Below are 19495 nucleotides of genomic sequence, written 5' to 3'. Positions count from 1 at the left end.
TTTATCTGTGTTCAGTTATCATATCAAAACATGTTTTCTATTGTAATGTAATTATTAATATGAATGATTAAAGTGGAGACTTAGTTTGATTAAAAAGAGATATGAAAGGAAATGATGTATACAAAGGCATTGAATAATACTCTTTCAAGTACTTCTGCAATATTGTCCAAAGATTTTGAGCCCCTCCTCACTTTTTAAATATTGTGCTTGGAAAATGGGAAATTGATGCATGGATTTATTGAAGCATGCAGACATATGTGGATCTTTAAGGCAAAAACAACAACAACAACAGTTTGTACAATTCTAATGAGCTTGAAAGTCAATATTTGGTATGACCACTTCTATTCTTCAGCACAGTGTGAACTCTGTGACATAAGATTCCCCGTTATTTCTTTAAATAATCTTCAGGATTAATTCTCCAGGCTTCTTGAAGGACATTCAAAGCTCTTCTTTGGCTGATAGCTGCCTTTAGATGATCCCACACTGCTTCAATAATGTTGAGGTCTGGACTCCGAGGAGGCCAATCCATGACTGACAGTGTCTCACATTTCCCTTTCTTAAGCATGTCTTCTTGACAGCCAGCCTTCCACTGAGACTATTTTGATGAGGCTTCAGCAAACAGTTTTTTAAGTACATGAATTTCAGACACTTTCATATGTATTAGATATTTTTTAGGCCGACCGTGTCTACCGATCTACTTTTGTCCTTTACTTGTCCATACCAAATTACACTAGTGTGCAAAAGTGTTTACCCCCTTCCCAATTTCCTACTTTGTATGTTTGTCACACTTAAATGTTTCAGATCATCAAACAGATTTAAATATTAGACAAAGATAACACAATTAAACACACAATGCAGTTTCTAAATGAAGGTGTTTATTATTAAGGGGAAAATAAAATCCAAACCCGCATGGCCCTGTGTGAAAAGGTGATCGCCCCCTGAACCTAATAATGGGTTGGGTCACCCTTAGCAGCAACCAGTGTACAATCAAGAATTTGCGATAACTGGCAATGAGTTGGTTCGCTCATCTTTGCACAATTGTTGTAATTTAGCCATGTTAGAGGAATTTCAAGCATGAACCAACTTTTTAAGGTCATGCCACAGCATCTCAATCGGATTCAGGTCAGGACTTTGACTAGGCCATGTCGTTTTGCTTAAGCCATTCAGAGGTGGATTTGCTGGTGTGTTGTGGATCGCTGTCTTGCTGTAGAACCCACGTGCGCTTCAGCTTGAGGTAATGAACAGGTGGCCTGACATTCTCCTTCAGGATGTTTTGGTAGACAGCAGAATTCATAGTTCCATTTACCACAGCAAGTCTTCCAGGTCCAGAGGCAGCAAAACAGCCCCAGACCATCACACTACCACCACCCTCTTTTACTGCTGGTATGATGTTCCTTTTCTGAAACACTGCGTTAGTTTAATACGAGACCACAAAGTATTTTCCCAAAAGTCTTGGGAATCATCAAGGTGTTTTTTGGCAAATGTGAGACAAGCTTTTACGCTCTCTTTAGTCAGTAGTGGTTTCCTCCTTGAACTCTCTCATGGATGCCATTTTTGCTCAGTCTCTTTCTTATTATTGAATCATGAACTCTGACCTTAACTGACACGTGAAGAATCCGGTTCTTTAATGCCGTTCTGGTTTCTTTTGTGACCTGCTGTTGCTGTGCTCGTGGAGTAATTTTGGTTGGTGCAAAAATATGTTTTATTCGTCAGCTAGATGTAAAAGGCTGATGGAGTATTGTCCGCCTGCCAGGCTAGCAGGTGGACAGGCGGCATGGACATCCAAGTTTGTGAATGTGATAACTCAAGAACGAGGGGATGTAAGATTTTGAAATTCATATCATGGTTTAATCTGCTAAAAATCTTGGTGACCTCGATTTCAAGGTCAAGTTTTTCTCAAAATATAGTGAATGTGATAAGTCAAGAAGGAACAAACAAACAAAAATAATAAAACATTTTCTTCTGAAATGCTCAGGTACAAGGACTGGACTAAAAAAACAGTAAATGTTTAAACCATCCTGTACATTTACAGTCCATATACTTAGACATTTAACTCAAAATCCAAATGGTTAAAGAATTATAACTACCTGTGACATTACGGGTGTGTGAAGGGGTTCTTGTTGGCCTAGAAAATGCTCGCTGTGGCCCTGCTTTTAAGCTGTGTTTTGCTGTCCAGTAATCCAGTATTTTTGGAAATGCAGAGTGACAGCAGTCTGCAATTAAGTTGTTATGTTCAGTTTGCTTTGAAGCTTGTTTTCCTCGCAAGACAATGTCCATGTTTCCTAGAAGAAGAAAAAAACATTAACAGAACTTTTTGGAGAAGTCCTAAACTGCTGCGGGAGTGGCTGAAGGGAATATTTATTTTTAGCGTGGTTACAGTGAAGATGCCACACTGATGATCGTAAGTGCTCAAGGTCACTTTATGAGCTTATGCAGAGGCAGTTTTCAGCACTGCAACTGTGTGTTACATGAACTTTGCAAAGACTGACTTAAAGTCAAATTCTTCTCAACTCATGTCAGAGCCAGAGAAATGTGCTGTGGCTTTTTCAAATATCTGACTCTCTGCATTATATAGGCCTGTGTGGCACTTCCTGTTTGTTCTTTACAAGAACAGAAAAAACCCTCCAGTAATTTCTTAACAGGAAATTACTGGGCAATGTTATAAATTATTAATATTATACCTTTGCATATTTGTCACACGTACATGTTTCACCCATCTTTGTCCCTAAGCATAATAACTGGTTATTAATAATTAATAATTGGCCACCTTTGGCAGCAAGAACTGCAATCAAGCATTTCTCATAACTAGCACTGAGTCTTTCACTCTGCTATTGAGGAATTGTTTTAATTCAACCACACCGGATGGTTTTTGAGCATTTTGAGCATTAACAGCCGGTTTAAGGTCATGCCAAAACAACACATTGTGATCTAAGCATGGACTTTCACTAGTTTGCATACAAGGTGGGTGTCGGAGTGGAGGATGCCATCCTGTACCTCCTACACAGAGCCCACTCACACCTGGATGGGGGAAAAGGCACGGTCAGGATCCTGTTTCTTGACTTTTCCAGTGCCTTTAATACCATCCGGCCCTGTATGCTTCAGGAAAAACTGAACAGGATGGAGGTGGACCCCTGCCTGGTGGCTTGGATCTCCGACTACCTCACCGACAGACCACAATACGTCAGGCTGAAGGACATCACGTCTGACACAGTGGTCAGCAGCACAGGAGCACCACAGGGAACTGTGCTGTCCCCTCTTCTCTTCACCCTGTACACCTCTGACTTCTGCTACAACTCTGAATTATGCCATATTCAGAAGTTTGCAGATGACACGGCCATCATGGGGTGTATCTGGGATGATCAAGAAGAGGAGTACAGAAGTCTGGTGAGGAACTTTGTCGCATGGAGTCACACAAACCACCTGCAACTCAACACCTCAAAGACTAAGGAACTGGTTGTGGACTTCGGGAGGTCCAGAGAAGGTCCACTGCCGGTTCAGATAGAGGGGGAGGAGGTGGAGGTGGTCAACAAGTACAAGTACCTCGGGCTGTGGGTGGACAATAAACTGGACTGGTCATGCAACACAGAGCACCTATATAAAAAAGCCCAAAGCCGACTGTACTTCCTCAGGAGGCTGAGCTCTTTTAACATCTGCAGGAAGCTCCTGAGGATGTTTTACCAGTCAGTGGTTGCTGGAGTACTTTTCTATGCTGTGGTGTGCTGGGGGAGCAGCACAGCAAAGAAGGACTCATCCAGGCTGGAGAAACTGATCAGGAGGGCTAGCTCTGTGGTCGGCATGAAGCTGGACACTCTGGTGACAGTGGCAGAGAAAAGGACATTAAAGAAACTGATGGACATTATGGACAATGCTGGGCATCCTCTGCACACGGCCATAAACAACCAGAAGAGTCTGTTCAGTGACAGGTTGCTTCTCCCCAAGACAAGAACTAACAGACTTAAAAACTCCTTTGTCCCACACGCCATCAGACTGTTTAACTCCTCTCTGGAGGGGAGAGGGAGGGGAAACAGGAGGACAAAGGAGGGGGGAACAACTAAGCTGTAGTGCCTCTGCACCTCACTGTACAATACCTTGTGCAATACTTTTTGTAAATAGTCAACAGTGCAATAGACTCAATACTTGAAATGTGCAATTCACTTGTATTTTTATTTTTTATTCCTATTTATTCTATTTATCCCCTTTGTATATTTTATTTATATTTGTCTCTGTATTTATATGTATATATCTTAGACCACAACAAAACTTTCATTTCGTTATTGTTGGGTTTTTTTAGCCATTCAGAAATGTGGTTTTGTGGTAGTGAGCAGAATTCATGTGTCCATCACTTAGGGCAAGTCGTTTTGAAGCAACTAAGCATCACATTCTGACCTTAACTGAGGCAAATGAGCCCTGCAGTTCTTTAGATGCTGTTCTGTGTTCTTTTGTGATCTCCTAGATGAATCTCGAGCCTTGGAGTATTTTTGGTAGGCCGGCCACTCCCGGGAAGGTTCACCCCTGTTCCATGTTTTCTCCATAAGTGGCTAATGGCTCTCACCGTGGATCCTTAGAAAAGCCTTTTAATTCATGATTTAACAAAGGGGGTAGTTACCTTTTTATGCAGGTTTGATTGCTAAACATAATCAATACTTAAAAAATGCATTTTGCATTTACTCAGGTTATGTTTGCCTAATATCAAAGTTTGCTTGATGATCCAAAGCATTTAAGTGTGACAAATATACACTATTTTTGGTCTCCAGCAAAGTTTCTCTCCCTGATCTCTCTGGAAATTGACTATTGTTGCACCTCTGTAGTGTAAATCGGCCATTAGGTTATCTTCTGAGTCCCAGAAAGCTGCTAACAGCAGGAATCAGATGCTGCACCAGTTTCAGTTTTTGTGGTTTAGTTTTTTTTAGTAAGTAGAGTACGTTTTAATTGATTTATACATGCACAGTTAAGTAAACGATCACACAAAACATGTGCATTTCGTGCGTGAAACCTGTATTCCCCCCCCCCCCCCCCAAAAAAAAACAAACAAAAAAAACCTTCAGTCATCTTTATAAAGAAGTTTTAATCTTTTCTTTTAACCCTCTTGAACTCAATGAAGGGCGGGGACTGTGTGTCCGTGTCTCCCTGTGTGTGTCTGTTCGCCACTGAAACGCCAGGGGGAGCAGCGGTGTCGGTGAGACCCTCACCTCCTTCACCTCCACCTCCTCCTCCCTTCTCGGATGCGGCGAATCAACACACGCAGGCGAGGTAAATGCAGTCACGTGACCGCCCGTTGCCGTTGGTGAGTTTCCCCCATTATGGCGGAAGGGCCAGCCGTGCGGATGGACTGTCTCTCCCACTCCGGTGCTTGTTTTGTGTCTTGAGGGAGGAGTTTTGTTTTTAATTTTTTAACGTTTCCTCGCAACAGCCCGGTTTCTTTTCAACTAGACGCCACTCGAGTTTATCGGCGAAGCCATGGCGGACCGCGGCGTGGATTTGTCCGCCCTGCCTAAAGAGGTTAGAGACCAGTTGGCTGAGTTGGATCTGGAGCTGTCTGAAGGTAAAGGAGGGGCGGGGGGCTGATGGGGGGGGGGGGATGCTGTAGCAGATTGTCAGGCTAGCTGTGTATGTCTCAGCTGTCTGGGCTGACCGGCATAGGTTATACCAGAGGTTCATCCTCATCGTCTACTTTTCCTTTATGAAAAATTTGAATGAGAGCATGCTTCAGGCTCTCAGGCTCTGCCACCTAGCTTATTTTGTGCTAGTACAGGATGTGGGCATTTGAGCTAGCAGTGCATGGCAAGCAGCATTGTACATGAGGAAGAGAAAGGCTTCCATCCATTTCCCCTTGTTTCTGTTTATTTTGTTATATTCCTCTTTTTCTCGAAGCTCATTTAAAACTGAAGGTTGATTAACAAGATCAGAAGTCCTCTCGTTTGCTGTGTGAATGTGTGTCTTTAAACACCACTACGTGTGTGTGTGTGTGTGTGTGTGTGTGTGTGTGTGTGTGTGTGTGTGTGTGTGTGGCTTGGTTGAAAGGCGTTCAGGGCTGTACCCCTTTTCTTGTTATCCAGTTGTACTTCTTCATATTGTATTGATTTTATTCAGCTGTAACCACATGGCTCCCAGTTAGACGTAATTGAAATCTCAACTTTCATCTGGGAAAAAAATCCGGCTGATTGCTATAAAAGTGTGAGTCACTGTGAGTGGTGTTGAAATCAGATGAGCAGGCCTATAGTCATCATCCGCTCGTGGTGTCATATGAAGATACAGTCTGTCATGTATGACTGCCCGTAGTTACCACACGTAGTTTGTGACCTCAGTGATATTCACCGGAGTGATAACGTAGAGTTTACCGAGCCTTGCACACCTGTGCAGCCCTGTTATTACTGGAATCATGGGTTTACCTGCCTATGCTCCTCCTCATATACTACACTGCCCTGTGCCTGTGGTCACAGTGATGTGAGGCTTGTTGTCACGTGTGTATGCACCCCAATATTGGGACCATTCATTTATCCAAAGCAGGGCTGATATCAACCCCTCCCCCAGAGCAGCTGCTTGCCCCACTACCCCACCAATGACACACTGTCACACATCCGTGACAGTACCCCCTCCTTTTCCCCTGCTTTGTGGCCCCCATACATGCAGCTAAATCTAATCCTCCTGTGCAGTGACCCCTCTAGTTATCCACAGCGTCCATAGCATTTTGTTATTGTTTTTTCTAAATATAGCATCATATATAGCTACCCTCCTATAATTGGTTATGCATGCGTTTTGATGTAAATACATGATGATTTCATATCTGGGAGTAATAAAGGCTTAAAAAGGGGGTTATGACACTGTGTAAAAAGATACTGACTGCAATAAAAATACCAAAGTGTTCGATCAGAGTTTAATAATGATATTAGTCCATTACTCAAAGGTGTTTTCAGCTGTAGATTTAAAAAGGATTTGGTGTGCTGACCTGACCTGCTGATGAATCTCAGCAGTTGTTCTGTTTTGGTTACTGTAGCCCATTAGTGGTATATACAGTACATCCACTCCATGGAGGCAGGAGACGTTCACTGGGTGAGAGGCTGGGTACAACCTGTATGTGGAAATTTCTCATTAGTCTCGCAGTGATATGTCACATTTTTAAACAACACGCCATTAAAGGAAGTGAAGTTGTCTTCAATAGCGCGTTCAAAATTAGATGGAGGGCTGTGAGTACTACTTTCACGTTAACAGATTAAAACATCCATATATAGTAAAACGCAGTTATGTGGACTAAACATGCTGGGCCTCTGTAGGTTAGCACGAGCTCTCGTTGCACCACAGCGATGAAACGGGACTAGAGGGACTCTTGTTGGAAGGGAGTCATTTTGGGCCAACACCTTTAGATGCCCCAGGGGGAGACTGAGGTCTATAAGATCGCTATGTTATATTAGATCACAGGTTATTTAAGAAAGGTTTGCCAATTATTCCTTCATCTTTATGCTCATTTTCTATAAATGGACACGTGGTACAAAAATTAACACAAGCAGTTGGAGTCAGGTTTGGCGAATTACAGGCTGATTTTCATCTGCCCCTCTGGTTCCTTGGTAGCATTTATATAAACAATAAAAGTACAGATAAGAACCAGATACATCAGACAGATAAAACAAAGACATAACATATAATATTAAACAAGCGTTAAAATCTCAGGGTGTATTGTGGGTTAAATTTGTTTGTTGTTTTGCATCATAGCAATATGATATATGATAAATATAGCAAATTACACTGATATTTATGACTTACTAAGAGTAAAAATGCAAATATGTTTTGCCTGTGTTTGCCGTACATGTTTTAGAGTTATTTCTGATTATTTACCGGAATCGGAACTTGCTTGTGGTTAATCTTTGTGGTTAACAGCATGTCACCATTATTTTTGGTCTGTTACGCACTTGCACAGTAATGCACTTCTTGCAAACAGGAACTGCTTTTAAAACTCTGCATTTCTGTTGTTGTTGACGAGCGCCCGTCAGAAACACGAGGTTCAAAAACCGGTTGGTACAAGAAGCGGGCAAATTCCCAGTATTCTGGTGTTGACACTTAGACTTCAACACATGCTCGTGTGACATCATGGCTTATGAATGCAATGCTTTTTAAATTCTAGCTGCGAGACACTGAGTGTAGTGGAAAGAGTGGGTTGGGGGCGGTGGTATAAAGTCCGTTTCACGTCCATGTATGTATAAGTTTGTTAGTCCCTTTGTGACTGGATGCGTGCCTCATGGGCCGTCTTTCTTGAGTCCATAACAAGCCCTCATCTGAAGCAAGTGGAAATGCCTGTTCCTGTGTTGCTCGGATAAGAACACTGGCCTGCCAAATGGCCTCTTAGAAAACAACTCATTTCTGCGAGCCCCCTGTGACTGTGGTGGACACAATGAGGACCATTCAGCTGGTCTGAGCCGCTGTGGCCAGGAGCTTCTGCTGCCATTTAGGCCATTCAGCTGAACCCGATCTTTGTGTGTACGTTGGAATGAGCCGCCTCCATATGAAGAGAAGGGAACGGCCGCTGACTGGTCATACACACAAGAAGATGACACCCAGTGTGTATTTCCACTGGGAGTGCACGCCCTCCCATCTCTCTACTGGGCCAGAGGTAAAAGTTCATGTCTTGTTCATCCCTGTGTCCAGCCTACCTGCTTTATATCACCTTCCGTCTGTCAAGTTTGCTTGAGAGAAATCGCTGACCCAAGCAAAATTCTGCACAGATGAGTTCTGGTTTGTCGGCTAATGCTGATGCTCTGTGCCGAGGTGCTGTTTTGACATTGCAATACAACTGGAAATGATTGGCAGTTCCTCCCAATCTGCTTCTGAGCGCTTTCTAGTGCATGGAGTGCACTTGTTGATATGTGTGTGGGGTCGCTGTCTGTTTGCATCTCTGATCAGTATGCAGAGAGTCTTCTTTTCTGGGCCAATCCTTCAGATGTAGCAGAAGTAGGCTGTGTTCATTTGTGTATGAAGGAGAGAAGGCCCTCAGCAGAGCATGTCAGCACTAATATGGACTAAGCCTTTCTTAGCTACCTGCTTTCCTGACCTTAGTCATCAGTGACAGCATGTAGGGCAAAGTCTGATGAATCGTCAAGGAGGACTCTCCTCCCACCCTTTAAACTCTTTCATTTTTACCCGCGGTCCAGCGCTCTTTGAATGACTGTAACTCCATTACCACTTTTGCTAGAGACAAAATTCAGACAGTTCCGGTAAGAGGAGAAGGCGAGCTTTACGGGGATATTTGGTGTATCACCGTAGCACAAAGCATTCACAACGTAACGCTGTCTGAACACAGACAGAAAAATCAGCTCCGCCTAGATTTTACAGTGTGGGCTTCATGTTACCTGAACTACTCGACCATTTTTGGGCTAGATGCAAAAAATCTCTAAATTCCTGAAAGATGAGAATTATTTTGTAATTTTATAGTCAAAATGAAAAAATATTTCCAGCTGTTCTGTATGATACTTAGGTCATAAAGGTTTTCACAATGTCTCTGAGCTGTTTTTATTATTTCTCAGTGTGTTAAACAGCAAACAGTTGTTTTTGTTACAGTCAAAACAGTGCTAAATTTAAGGCAGATTGGAGACATGTGATGGACACTTCCTCAAACGGAAGAACATGTGTTGCAGTGCGTGCGTTTTTAAGGTGCCTTTTGCTCTGGTGTAAAATGAGGAATAAGAGGCTCCTTACACTGACTGGAAAGATGAAATCTTTACCCAGATTTCATTTCTCAACTTCTTACTCTAACAGGCCTCTTACTACATGCTTCTTACAGATGTTCCAATGATCTCTTGCGAATAGCAGGTGGAAATGTGGTAAAATTGATATCGTAAAGCATTCGCAGCATGATGTCATCAGTATTGTACTTTCAGCCCCAATACTTTGATTTTGTTTGTCTTTATTGTGTATTTGATTATCTAGATTAAACCGAGGGAGAGAGGAGGTAATGACATGCGACAAATCTCCCCATCAACTCAGCTAATGGAGTCATTTTTTTTAACTTCATTTATGGAAGTGTATGACATGTATTTAAAAGCTGTGTTTATCCCATCGAGTGAAATGGTTTAGTCTTGTTTTATTTGCGTACATGTGTAAAAATCAGAACCAGTACGGCGTTTGCTCTCACTGTATTTTACAAACGTCTGTCAGAACAGAATTGGAGGGGAGAAGGTTTTCTTTTCTTTCCTCTAACCCCCTTTTTTGTGGAATAATCTACAGAAAGAGCTGAAATTGTTAGAAGTGTGGGGGAGTTTGTCCATTTTAAAGGATCGAGAAAATGGCTCTCTTCAGTGTGAGTGTGATTTGTTTTGATGCTCTTGTTCTTGATATGTTGTTGCATATGATCCGAGTCCATGTTACTGTTTGTGTTCTGTACTGAATATCACTTGTACTCATTTCTTATATTTACATTTGATGGATCTCTCTTGAAAATGAGATTTGTTTTCAATCTTGATGAGATTTTCCATCTGCTTTAATAAAGGGCATATTATATAGAACAGAATGGTAACATTTCTTGTATCGCTGACAGATTTTGTTTAACAGAGCCTGGACAAATTTAGCTTGTTTTGTTGTGGAAACCTCCTCTTGGACTTGCACTGCTTTCCATTAATCTGATCACATCTAAATTCACCAGTTTCCAGATGTGAAACAACACCCCTTTCAGATTTTCACACAAATTGCAAAAGCAATCTTGGCAGGTCTCTTTTAGCACCTTTCAGTCTAATTTTTGTCCATTTGCATGAGTGAGCAGGCATGCGCAGCATTAAAGCTGCTCATGACATAAACAGTACATTAAAACGATGTCTGTTCACAAAGTACAATAAGCCTGAGATATTTGTCCGTCCCAATCCAGAGGAGAAAGCTGTCTCTGTGCACAGTGAATAGGGTGTAGCTTTGTCTCAGCTTCAGGATGGTGCACACACATTCAGAAGTACAACCGACAATGCTCGTTGCCACAAAGCATGACAACTCTTTTGCACATATGTAAAATATCACTGCTTTCTCTGTCACTGCTGTGTGTGCACGTTTAAACATGTCTGAATAAAGCTCTAAAAGTGTGACCGAGAAAGCGACTGTTGTCTGACAGATTTCTATCTCTTTTAAGAGATTAATGAAGCCACTAAAGTGTCTAAAAAGGACACATTGCACTCCGGTGTAATTATATTAAAGACGGATTATAAACGACAAAGATGGTTTATTTTCCAGCGCTGTTTGCGAGACTGCTTAAGTCATTCGTCTTGTATTTCTTACGGCATTTGAATTGGATTTGAGCAGTCTTGTGATTTTTCTTACCATGCTATAATTTTTGTGTTTACATATTGTAGTGGATATTGCACAAGTTTGTGCTTGTGTTTGATCTCTGTAGAGGACCCAGAAGGTCAGAATCCCAAAAGCTTTCATCTCCCCGCTTGTAGATTCAGAGCCGGGGCATTTCATCTGGTAAGGGTCTTGTTGTGTTTGTGTGTAAACAGTATATTTGCACATGTGAGTTTGACGTAATACAGCTTCTGTGAATAGTTAATGATGGCTGGAGTCCCTTTCCCTCCTCTGGGCCTATAGTTGGCTGAATTATTCAAACGGTCTCATTAAGTACCAGGACACTGAGTGGTGTGGGTGTGTGCGGTAAGTCAGCTTGACTTTTTTATGTTCCCCAGGTACATGTTGAGGCATGCCAAAAAAACACAAGATCGTATTAAAATTTATGCCAGGGGCTATATTGACATCCCACTCATCAGCTCGTAAGACCTGCAGATCTTTGGTGTGAGAAAGTCACTTTATATTGTCAAAGATGCTGAACTTGTTGAGCGAGTTCACTCGTGATGTGAGGTTGGATTGAGAAATCAACGACTGAATTATGCATGTGAGTTTGAGACTGAAATAACAAGATGATACTTGAAACATTCAATTTGATGTTCCTTGGAAATGATTAACAGTTAGGAACCCAACTATAGCTCAGAAACAATGAATAACACATTCACTTCATTTTTAATATTGTATTCATTGCCTTATTAATATGTTATAATATATTAATAATATATAATAATAAAAGTACAGTGCTAATATTTGGCTGAAATATCACTAACGTGGTCCTGTTAAATGACAGTATTGTGAAAAAGTCTTGAGTATCTGCTCATTTCTTTATATTTCGTTAATAACATGGGAAACAGACAAAAACAGAGTTTGTAATTTTTAACAAGCTTGAAAGTCAGTATTTATTTTTCTGAGCCTGAGCTTTCTCTCCTTTGAGTAGTTCTCCGGGATTCTTGAAGGACATTTAAAGCCCTTCTTTGGATACTGGCTTCCTTTAGATGATCCCATGTTTTTAGATGTTTTTACTGCATTGACGGCGTGTTTAGGATCATTGTCATTCTGAAAAATGAAGCCGTTGCCAATCAGGGCTTTCCAGATGGCACTGATCAAAATCTGATGGTACTTCATCTGATGGTAGATTCAACAAGACCACTGTTTGAAATGCAGCTCTAAACCACGACACAGCCTCTACTGTAGATGCCTGTAGACACTCAATGATGCACTGCTCCTTTGGCTAATAGCTCTTTAGAAATCAAGCTGTGTTGTCAGCCTGTGCTATCTTTGGTAGCTTTGGTAGATTTAACAAAAGAAACGGGAACAAATGATGCGTTACAACAGTCTGTTATTCTCATATTTTACATAGATTCTTTGCTAAGTTGTCTGTGTAGACATAAAATGATTTAGTATCTGCCTTAAAGAGCTTATATCTGGGCTGGACTTTGGCAGAAGTACTTTGATCAGCGAAAGGCATCAATAAATATATAGTGATAGCAGCAGAGAAAAAGGCTATTACCAAAAGATGGATGGAAAATGTAGTATCTACCATAAATAACTGGATTGATGTGACAGTGGAAATGCACAACGTGGAAAAGACGACTCTCTGTGTTAACCTAAAGATGGACATCTTTAAACAGCACCTGCAACTATTTCATCTCGTCAAGATGTGTCATCTATTATTATTGTGTATTCTTGTGATAATATAAGAATTTAAGACCGAACTAGTTGAAATTTATTTCTCCCTGGGTGTATACAGGTGTGAGAGGACTCTGTTATCTTTTATTTCTATAATTTGTTGGAAAACTTGAAGTATAATGGTTGATCTTACCTTGTTTAAGGTATATGGATAAGGGTTAACACTACATAATATCCACCCATTTATGTGATAAGTAGCTTGTTTATGTATGTCAAGTTAAACCAACAGTATTTAGATAACGTGTTTACAGACTAGGCTTGCCTGTTGATTTGTGAGTCACTGCTATTAGGAGTGTCCTCTACTTCAGGGCATAACAATCCGCTGCAAAGTGAGTGAACCTGTTCAAGCTTTGGCTTTTATAGACGTGATGCCAACTCTGAGTCATCATAAGGAAAGAATGAATGTTGATTTTATCATATCAGGCCATTTATCACAGCTTTCCAATGCACCCACCTTCATTTACCACTCAACCAACTTTATCTAACTGAAAGTGATGGTCAGGGACTTTTTCCCCTACTGTGCTTTTTGTGCCCCGCAGAGCCAGTGCTGTGACACACCTGGTATTGCTCAGTGATACACTCTCTGATCTGTGTCTGATAGGCTCATGGAAATTAAAGTTGTTTCTTTTCTATGGTGGTGTCAGTTTGAGAGTTAATGCAGAGCCCCTCTAATCTATCGTTAGTATATACCCACTGCCCAGTGAGCCACGTGACCGTGCCAATGCTCTTGTGAATATAAATAGACCTGGCTGGCAAGACAAATTCTCTTTCATGCCTGAGGAGGAGAAAACAAGCATCTCTTTGACACAAAAGCTCCCCCATTATTGCAGTGGAGGCCACCCTCTCGAAATCCTTCGGAGTCAGTCCTAATTTTGTGTGTGTGTGTGTGTGAGTGTGTGAGTGTCTTTGGCGCTGAGGCTGAGTTTCCTGGCTAGTAGACATCAGCCAGTGGCAAACTCATCCACGAACGACCAACTAGCTGGTTGGCTGCTACATGTGGGTCACTGTTACGCCCGTGGGTTGTGTGTGAAATACCAGAGCCTCTTCGGGGCTGTCCTCTTTAGGCCAATCACCTACTTTCTGACTCCCTTGGAAAGTTGTTAAAAGCGTGATAATTGTTAACCCCAGTGATTTTAGTTGTCTTGTTGTCCGTTACCTGCTAATGTTTAACAGTAAAGCTGAGCAAGTGCAAGTTTATTGGTGTGTGTTCGTGTATATATGTGTGTGTGTGTGTGTGTGTGTGTGTGTGTGTGTGTATATATATATATATTAGAGATGGCACGATACCACTTTTTTATGTCCGATACCGATACCGATATCATAAATTTGGATATCTGCCGATACCGATATGAATCCGATATAGTGTTTTTTAATCAACAAAACTGTTTTTTTAAATATCTTGCTGCATTTTGTGTAAGTTCATACTCAAGTTTAAAACAACAACTACACTAAAGTTATTCTGTTATACCTGTATGCAAAAAAAAAAAAATTTCATAGTTCAGCAATACTGATCAATCTAATAAACTTAAACCTGCACCATCCTCCCTATTCTGGTATTTTAAAGAGTACTTAGCGTAAATATTAAGCAACCTAACTAATAGGGTTCCAACTCCCAGCAACAACAAAAATAAATAAATAAAAAATAGGGAACCACCCCTCACGCTCCACCTCATGATGCTTAATCGACGTAATCAACCTTAATTTGATGCAGTGTGGAAAAAAAAATGCACAGAAATCAATTATTTTTCAAGAAATATTAAATAGATTCAACATCTTTCTTCAACAAAATTGCAGACTGCACAGATGGTACCTTTCCAAAGGAAAAAGTACTATAGCTTACTAGGGTATATATATTAGACTTAATAGTCACTATATACAGTAATTGACTTCTATTCATTTTACATCAAATTAAAACTTTGGGTGTCAGATAATTATTTATTAAAAGCTCGACATTTTAAATGAGAATAAGAAAGAAAAGTATGTCTTTGTGCCCCCTTTTCCCTGTTAATGCCCTATCGGCCCCCCTGGCTAAACTTTGCTAGATCCGCCCCTGCACAGTTACCAGCCGTCAGCTATGTAGAAAAAGATCCTCGAGTAGAAAGTAATATTAAATAAATTCTAACAACAGCTTATCAAGCTTAAACGTGCTGCTGTTGTTCAGCCGCTGGTTTCCTCTTTCTGGTGCAAAGTGGGCCAAAAGCAAACTAGAGACACGGACTCGCGACAGAAAAGCCGATCAGCTGATCGTTAAGCAGTTTCATGATTGAAGTAGCAGCAAGAAGAGGCAGTCGCTTGTTAAGCTTAACGCAGGAATGCTTTACAAACATTCAGAGATGGACTTACACACTTGCTTTACTTCTCTCGGGATAACTTTGTCGGAGATGAAATGCCGGGTTGCTAGCGAAGCTCCACATGCTATCCAGACCACCGACAGGTCCCGCATGCCACAGCCGCTCTATCACGTGATGCATACTGCTCCGAGTGCTAACGTTCTGAGGTGAGTTACGGCGTGTTGCAAGTTTTGTGAGGTGCTTTTGTGATATTTAATGGATCGGATTACATTTTTTATTTTTCTCCGATATCCGATCCAGTAATTTAGGTCAGTATCGGACCGATACCGATACGTATCGGATCGGTCCATCTCTAATATAATATATATATATTAGGGGTGCAACGATACACAAAATTCACGGTTCGGTTCGGTTCGATACTTTGGTGTCACGGTTCGATATTTTTTCGATACAAAAAAATGTTCATGCCTTTTTAATTTGTCATTTATTAAAATTATAAATATATATTTTAACTCAAAAGTACAGTTTTTAAATTTAACCCTAACCCTTGTGCGCGTTTTTTATTTTGACAGCGAATGCGCACCTGCGGACCACTTATGTGCAGCCCTGGTTATTTAGCTCGTCATATTGCAGCCACAGAAATTCTTTTGTCCATGAAACCATAAAGCTGCACTTTCTTTTTGCCTTATAGTCTCATTTGTCATAACTTCTCCGTTTTGTGGTAAGCTTTTCTTTGGCTGTCACTTCTTCACCCTGACCTGTCTTATTTGGCTCAGCAGAACTGAAATGCTTTTACACGCTCACTCACATAAGCTCAGCGATTCTCTGCGCGATCAACCTCTCACATGTGTAAGCTGCGGGAGATTTCACTTGTCATGTTTGCATAGTAAGCTAACGATTAATAAGACGATGTCAGAGGAATTGGTGCACAAATTATCATCACTCACAGATCAGTGCTGTCGCGCTCTATACACAGTTCGCACGATTGCAAAGTGAAAGCAAAAAAACAAGCGCAAATTCAAACGCGATTTCAATATGTCACATATTGACAGTGGCTCACCGATGCCAATGACATAATTACCCAGCTACATTTATGAAAGAATGCAAAAGCATTGACATATATTTTTCCTACAATAACCCGACGGGCAGGGAAGAGAAAGATTTTGGTAGCCCGACTGAAAAAAATCGCTAGCTCCAGGACGTCGGGCTAGCGATATTGCAAGCCCTGTATCTGATTGAGGAATTACTCATCTTTGGAAAAGAGAGTTTATTACAGAGAAATGGCTCTTTCCAAAATAAAAGCTATACTATCCGCTTCTTCTGGGCTATATTCTCAGCAGCATAAGGAGAATCATGTGCTAACAGCTGTCTAAATGACTCGGCTAAAGTTAGTAGCATGCTTGCTTTTTTTTGTCTGCTTCCACTTGTCTTTGCACTAGGATGATGTCGGCGTAAATGTGCAGTCATATTCGTTGTGTTCCCACTAGTGCATTCAGGTTAATCTCGTTGAAATGACCTTAACGCCACAACACGGCAAATCTCCGTTAACGAGCTACCGCCGATCGCCCCGTGCATGGGGCTAGACGGCCAACACGTTAACGAGCTAACTGCGCTAACACACTAGTTCACACCAATGTAATTGAGCATTGCATGGCACATCCAACATACTGTTTTACTTTAGTCCATGACTCGCTTACCTTCAGGGTCATACGTCACATGAAAACCAAAATAGTTCCAAACGCCAGATCTGAATGAGGTTCAATTTGCCTGTTGCAACTTCTGTCTCGCTAGCTTGCCCTGCGCTCTTCCTTCTGACGATGCTGTCTGTGTTGAGCGCTCAGTGGATCTGCGCTCGACAGTGCAGCCTAGGCGGAGTAGTCGAACACAGATTCACTGAGCGCTCAACACAGACAGCATCGTCAGAAGGAAAATTGATAAAATAAATTACAAATGTTGTATTGTTCGATACATATGCGTACCGAACCGAAAGCACTGTATCGAACGGTTCAATATCAATACGAATATCGTTGCACCCCTAAAAAAAAAAAATATATATATATATATACACACACACACACACACACATACACATACATATATATATATATATATATATATATATATATATATATATATATATATATATATATATATATATATATACATACATACATACATACATACATACATACATACATACACATAGCATGTTGGCGTGTTGTAAGATCCAAAAACACAAAATGTGAAGAAAATTACTATTTGATATGCTTTAAAAAAAAAAAAAAAAAAGGCTTTCCAAAAGTTGCTGTGAAGCCAGTAGCTGCTCGCAAGATACGAACACACACCAATAATCTTGGTGTATATACACACACACACACACACACACACACACACACACACACACACACACACACACACACACACACACACACACACACACAAAAGGATGCTTATAAGCCTGCATATTTTATTATCTGGCAACACGTTTATGCTGTAGTCAACAACAAGCACCAGGGAAATATTCACAGCCTGATATCAAGTGCTATGAAGTGTGAACCGCAGTGGACAGTAACATTTTCTTTAATAATGTAGCTTACATATTTTTGGCTTACTGTAGTCATGGATGCTAAAGGATCACTTTGGATATCCTCGAAGGTTTGCGTTCTTCTGTCACTATTAAAAACTGTGACTAATAATGGGACAGTCACATGATTGTTGGTTGGAAATGGTAACAAAGTACGGTATTATTAACTCATTAAACATCCAGACCACTCTGACCACAAACCCGGTGCTTCTTGTTATCCAGTATCTCGCCATTTCTGTCTCATTGACTCTGTCTTTCACTGTGGCTCTTCAGCTGATCAGCCACAGCTGATCATTGGAGCCCTTTGAAGTGGGTGTGAGGAACACGAGGTATTTTCTCAGCAGCTGACCAGTTTCTATATATGAAATCGCAGGCCTGCGTCACAGGAAGGGCTGATGGGAAACCAGAGTTCAGTGGTAATCCAGTCCTGCTGTAAATGTACAATGAAAGTTTCCAAAAGGTCAGTTGCCATGTTTTTTTTGTTCTTTTGGAAATGTGCCTCACCTTCCTAATACTCGAGCAGAGCCAAAGGGTTATCAAAAATTCCCAAAGAGTAAAAGTGCTCAGGAAGCCTCCTCAACAACCTGATGATTATCTCCCCTCTTGGCCCCACAGCACACATTGTGCTAGAGCTTGGCCTGTAGTCATAGACCCCTTTAATTCAAGTCTCGAGAGAGCGAGGTAAAACAAAGGCCCTGAAAACACACTGAACATTGTGGGTGTGGCTTAGGCCTCTTAATCCCTGACTGTCAATAGCACCGTTGGTCCCGTAAGTCCATATATTACCTTTTATTGTCTTGAAAGGAAGCGCCAGGTTTATATTTTGAAACAGCTGCTGTTCTGGCAAGTCTGACCTTAGTCATTTCCTGGAGATGAGCTAAAATTGCTTGTGAGTCTTGAAGCATTGAACCCACGTTGCTGAGAGCCTCTTATGTGAATATTGGACCATATTTTGGAATGTTAGAGTTGAGACTGCCGCATAACACTGAGTAATATTTTTCAAACATTGATCCCAGTAGGTAGCCTGGTTTTAAAGTGTCTTTGTGTCACGTGTTGCATACTCCCACAGAGTGACAACGCACTGATGACTGTTGTGATTGTGGTGATACAGTATTCCCACAATAACCAATAAAACGTCTCTTTTAGACTCTGGTCATGTGCAGACTTGATGGCGTACACACCTCGAGGCAGCAGAGTTTTTGTCAGACGGGGGGTGTCATTAAAGTTTGAGCGTCATGTCTGGTTCGTCCCTGCTGATGCATGTGTTGAAAATCTTCAGCTGTGATATAACAAAATTAAGGCGGCTTTTTGAGTATCACCACCATCAAGTCAGACTAATGTTTTCAGTGTAGTCATTTTGGCCTTGGTGGCTGAGATCAGCCCATCTGCCAATAAAATCACTGGCCACTGACTTTGTTCAGTGTCTGCCTGCTGCGACACATCACTTTCACGCTGACTATATTTTCTAAGAGAGTGTAATGTTGAGCCTAAAGACTTTAAAGCAATAAAGTGAGGTTTTATAATTCAGAAAGCCTTTAAAATATTCTGTTTTTGTTGGCTGAGCTTGAGGAGTGTGGTGGTGTTTCAGATGCTGTTTAGAGGAATCGGAACCACATCAGTTTCA

General features: G+C 41.1%; 1 protein-coding gene across 1 annotated transcript in view; it reads left to right on the top strand.

Moving 5' to 3' along the window:
- Nucleotides 1-5281: 5281 nt before the first annotated feature.
- The window catches only part of dip2ba (disco-interacting protein 2 homolog Ba), a 46060-nt gene continuing 31846 nt past the window's right edge, over nucleotides 5282-19495 (top strand). Inside the window, exon 1 of the mRNA XM_080899769.1 lies at nucleotides 5282-5542. Within this exon, the coding sequence (XP_080755895.1) occupies nucleotides 5458-5542 (85 nt within the window). The 5' untranslated portion in view covers nucleotides 5282-5457. The remainder of the gene's footprint in view (nucleotides 5543-19495) is intronic.

This window comes from Rhamphochromis sp. 'chilingali' (genome assembly GCF_963969265.1).
Source record: "Rhamphochromis sp. 'chilingali' genome assembly, chromosome: 12".
In the NCBI taxonomy this organism is placed as follows: domain Eukaryota; kingdom Metazoa; phylum Chordata; class Actinopteri; order Cichliformes; family Cichlidae; genus Rhamphochromis; species Rhamphochromis sp. 'chilingali'.
Note: the sequence above shows the minus strand (reverse complement) of the source record. Positions and strands in the feature narration are given on the sequence as shown.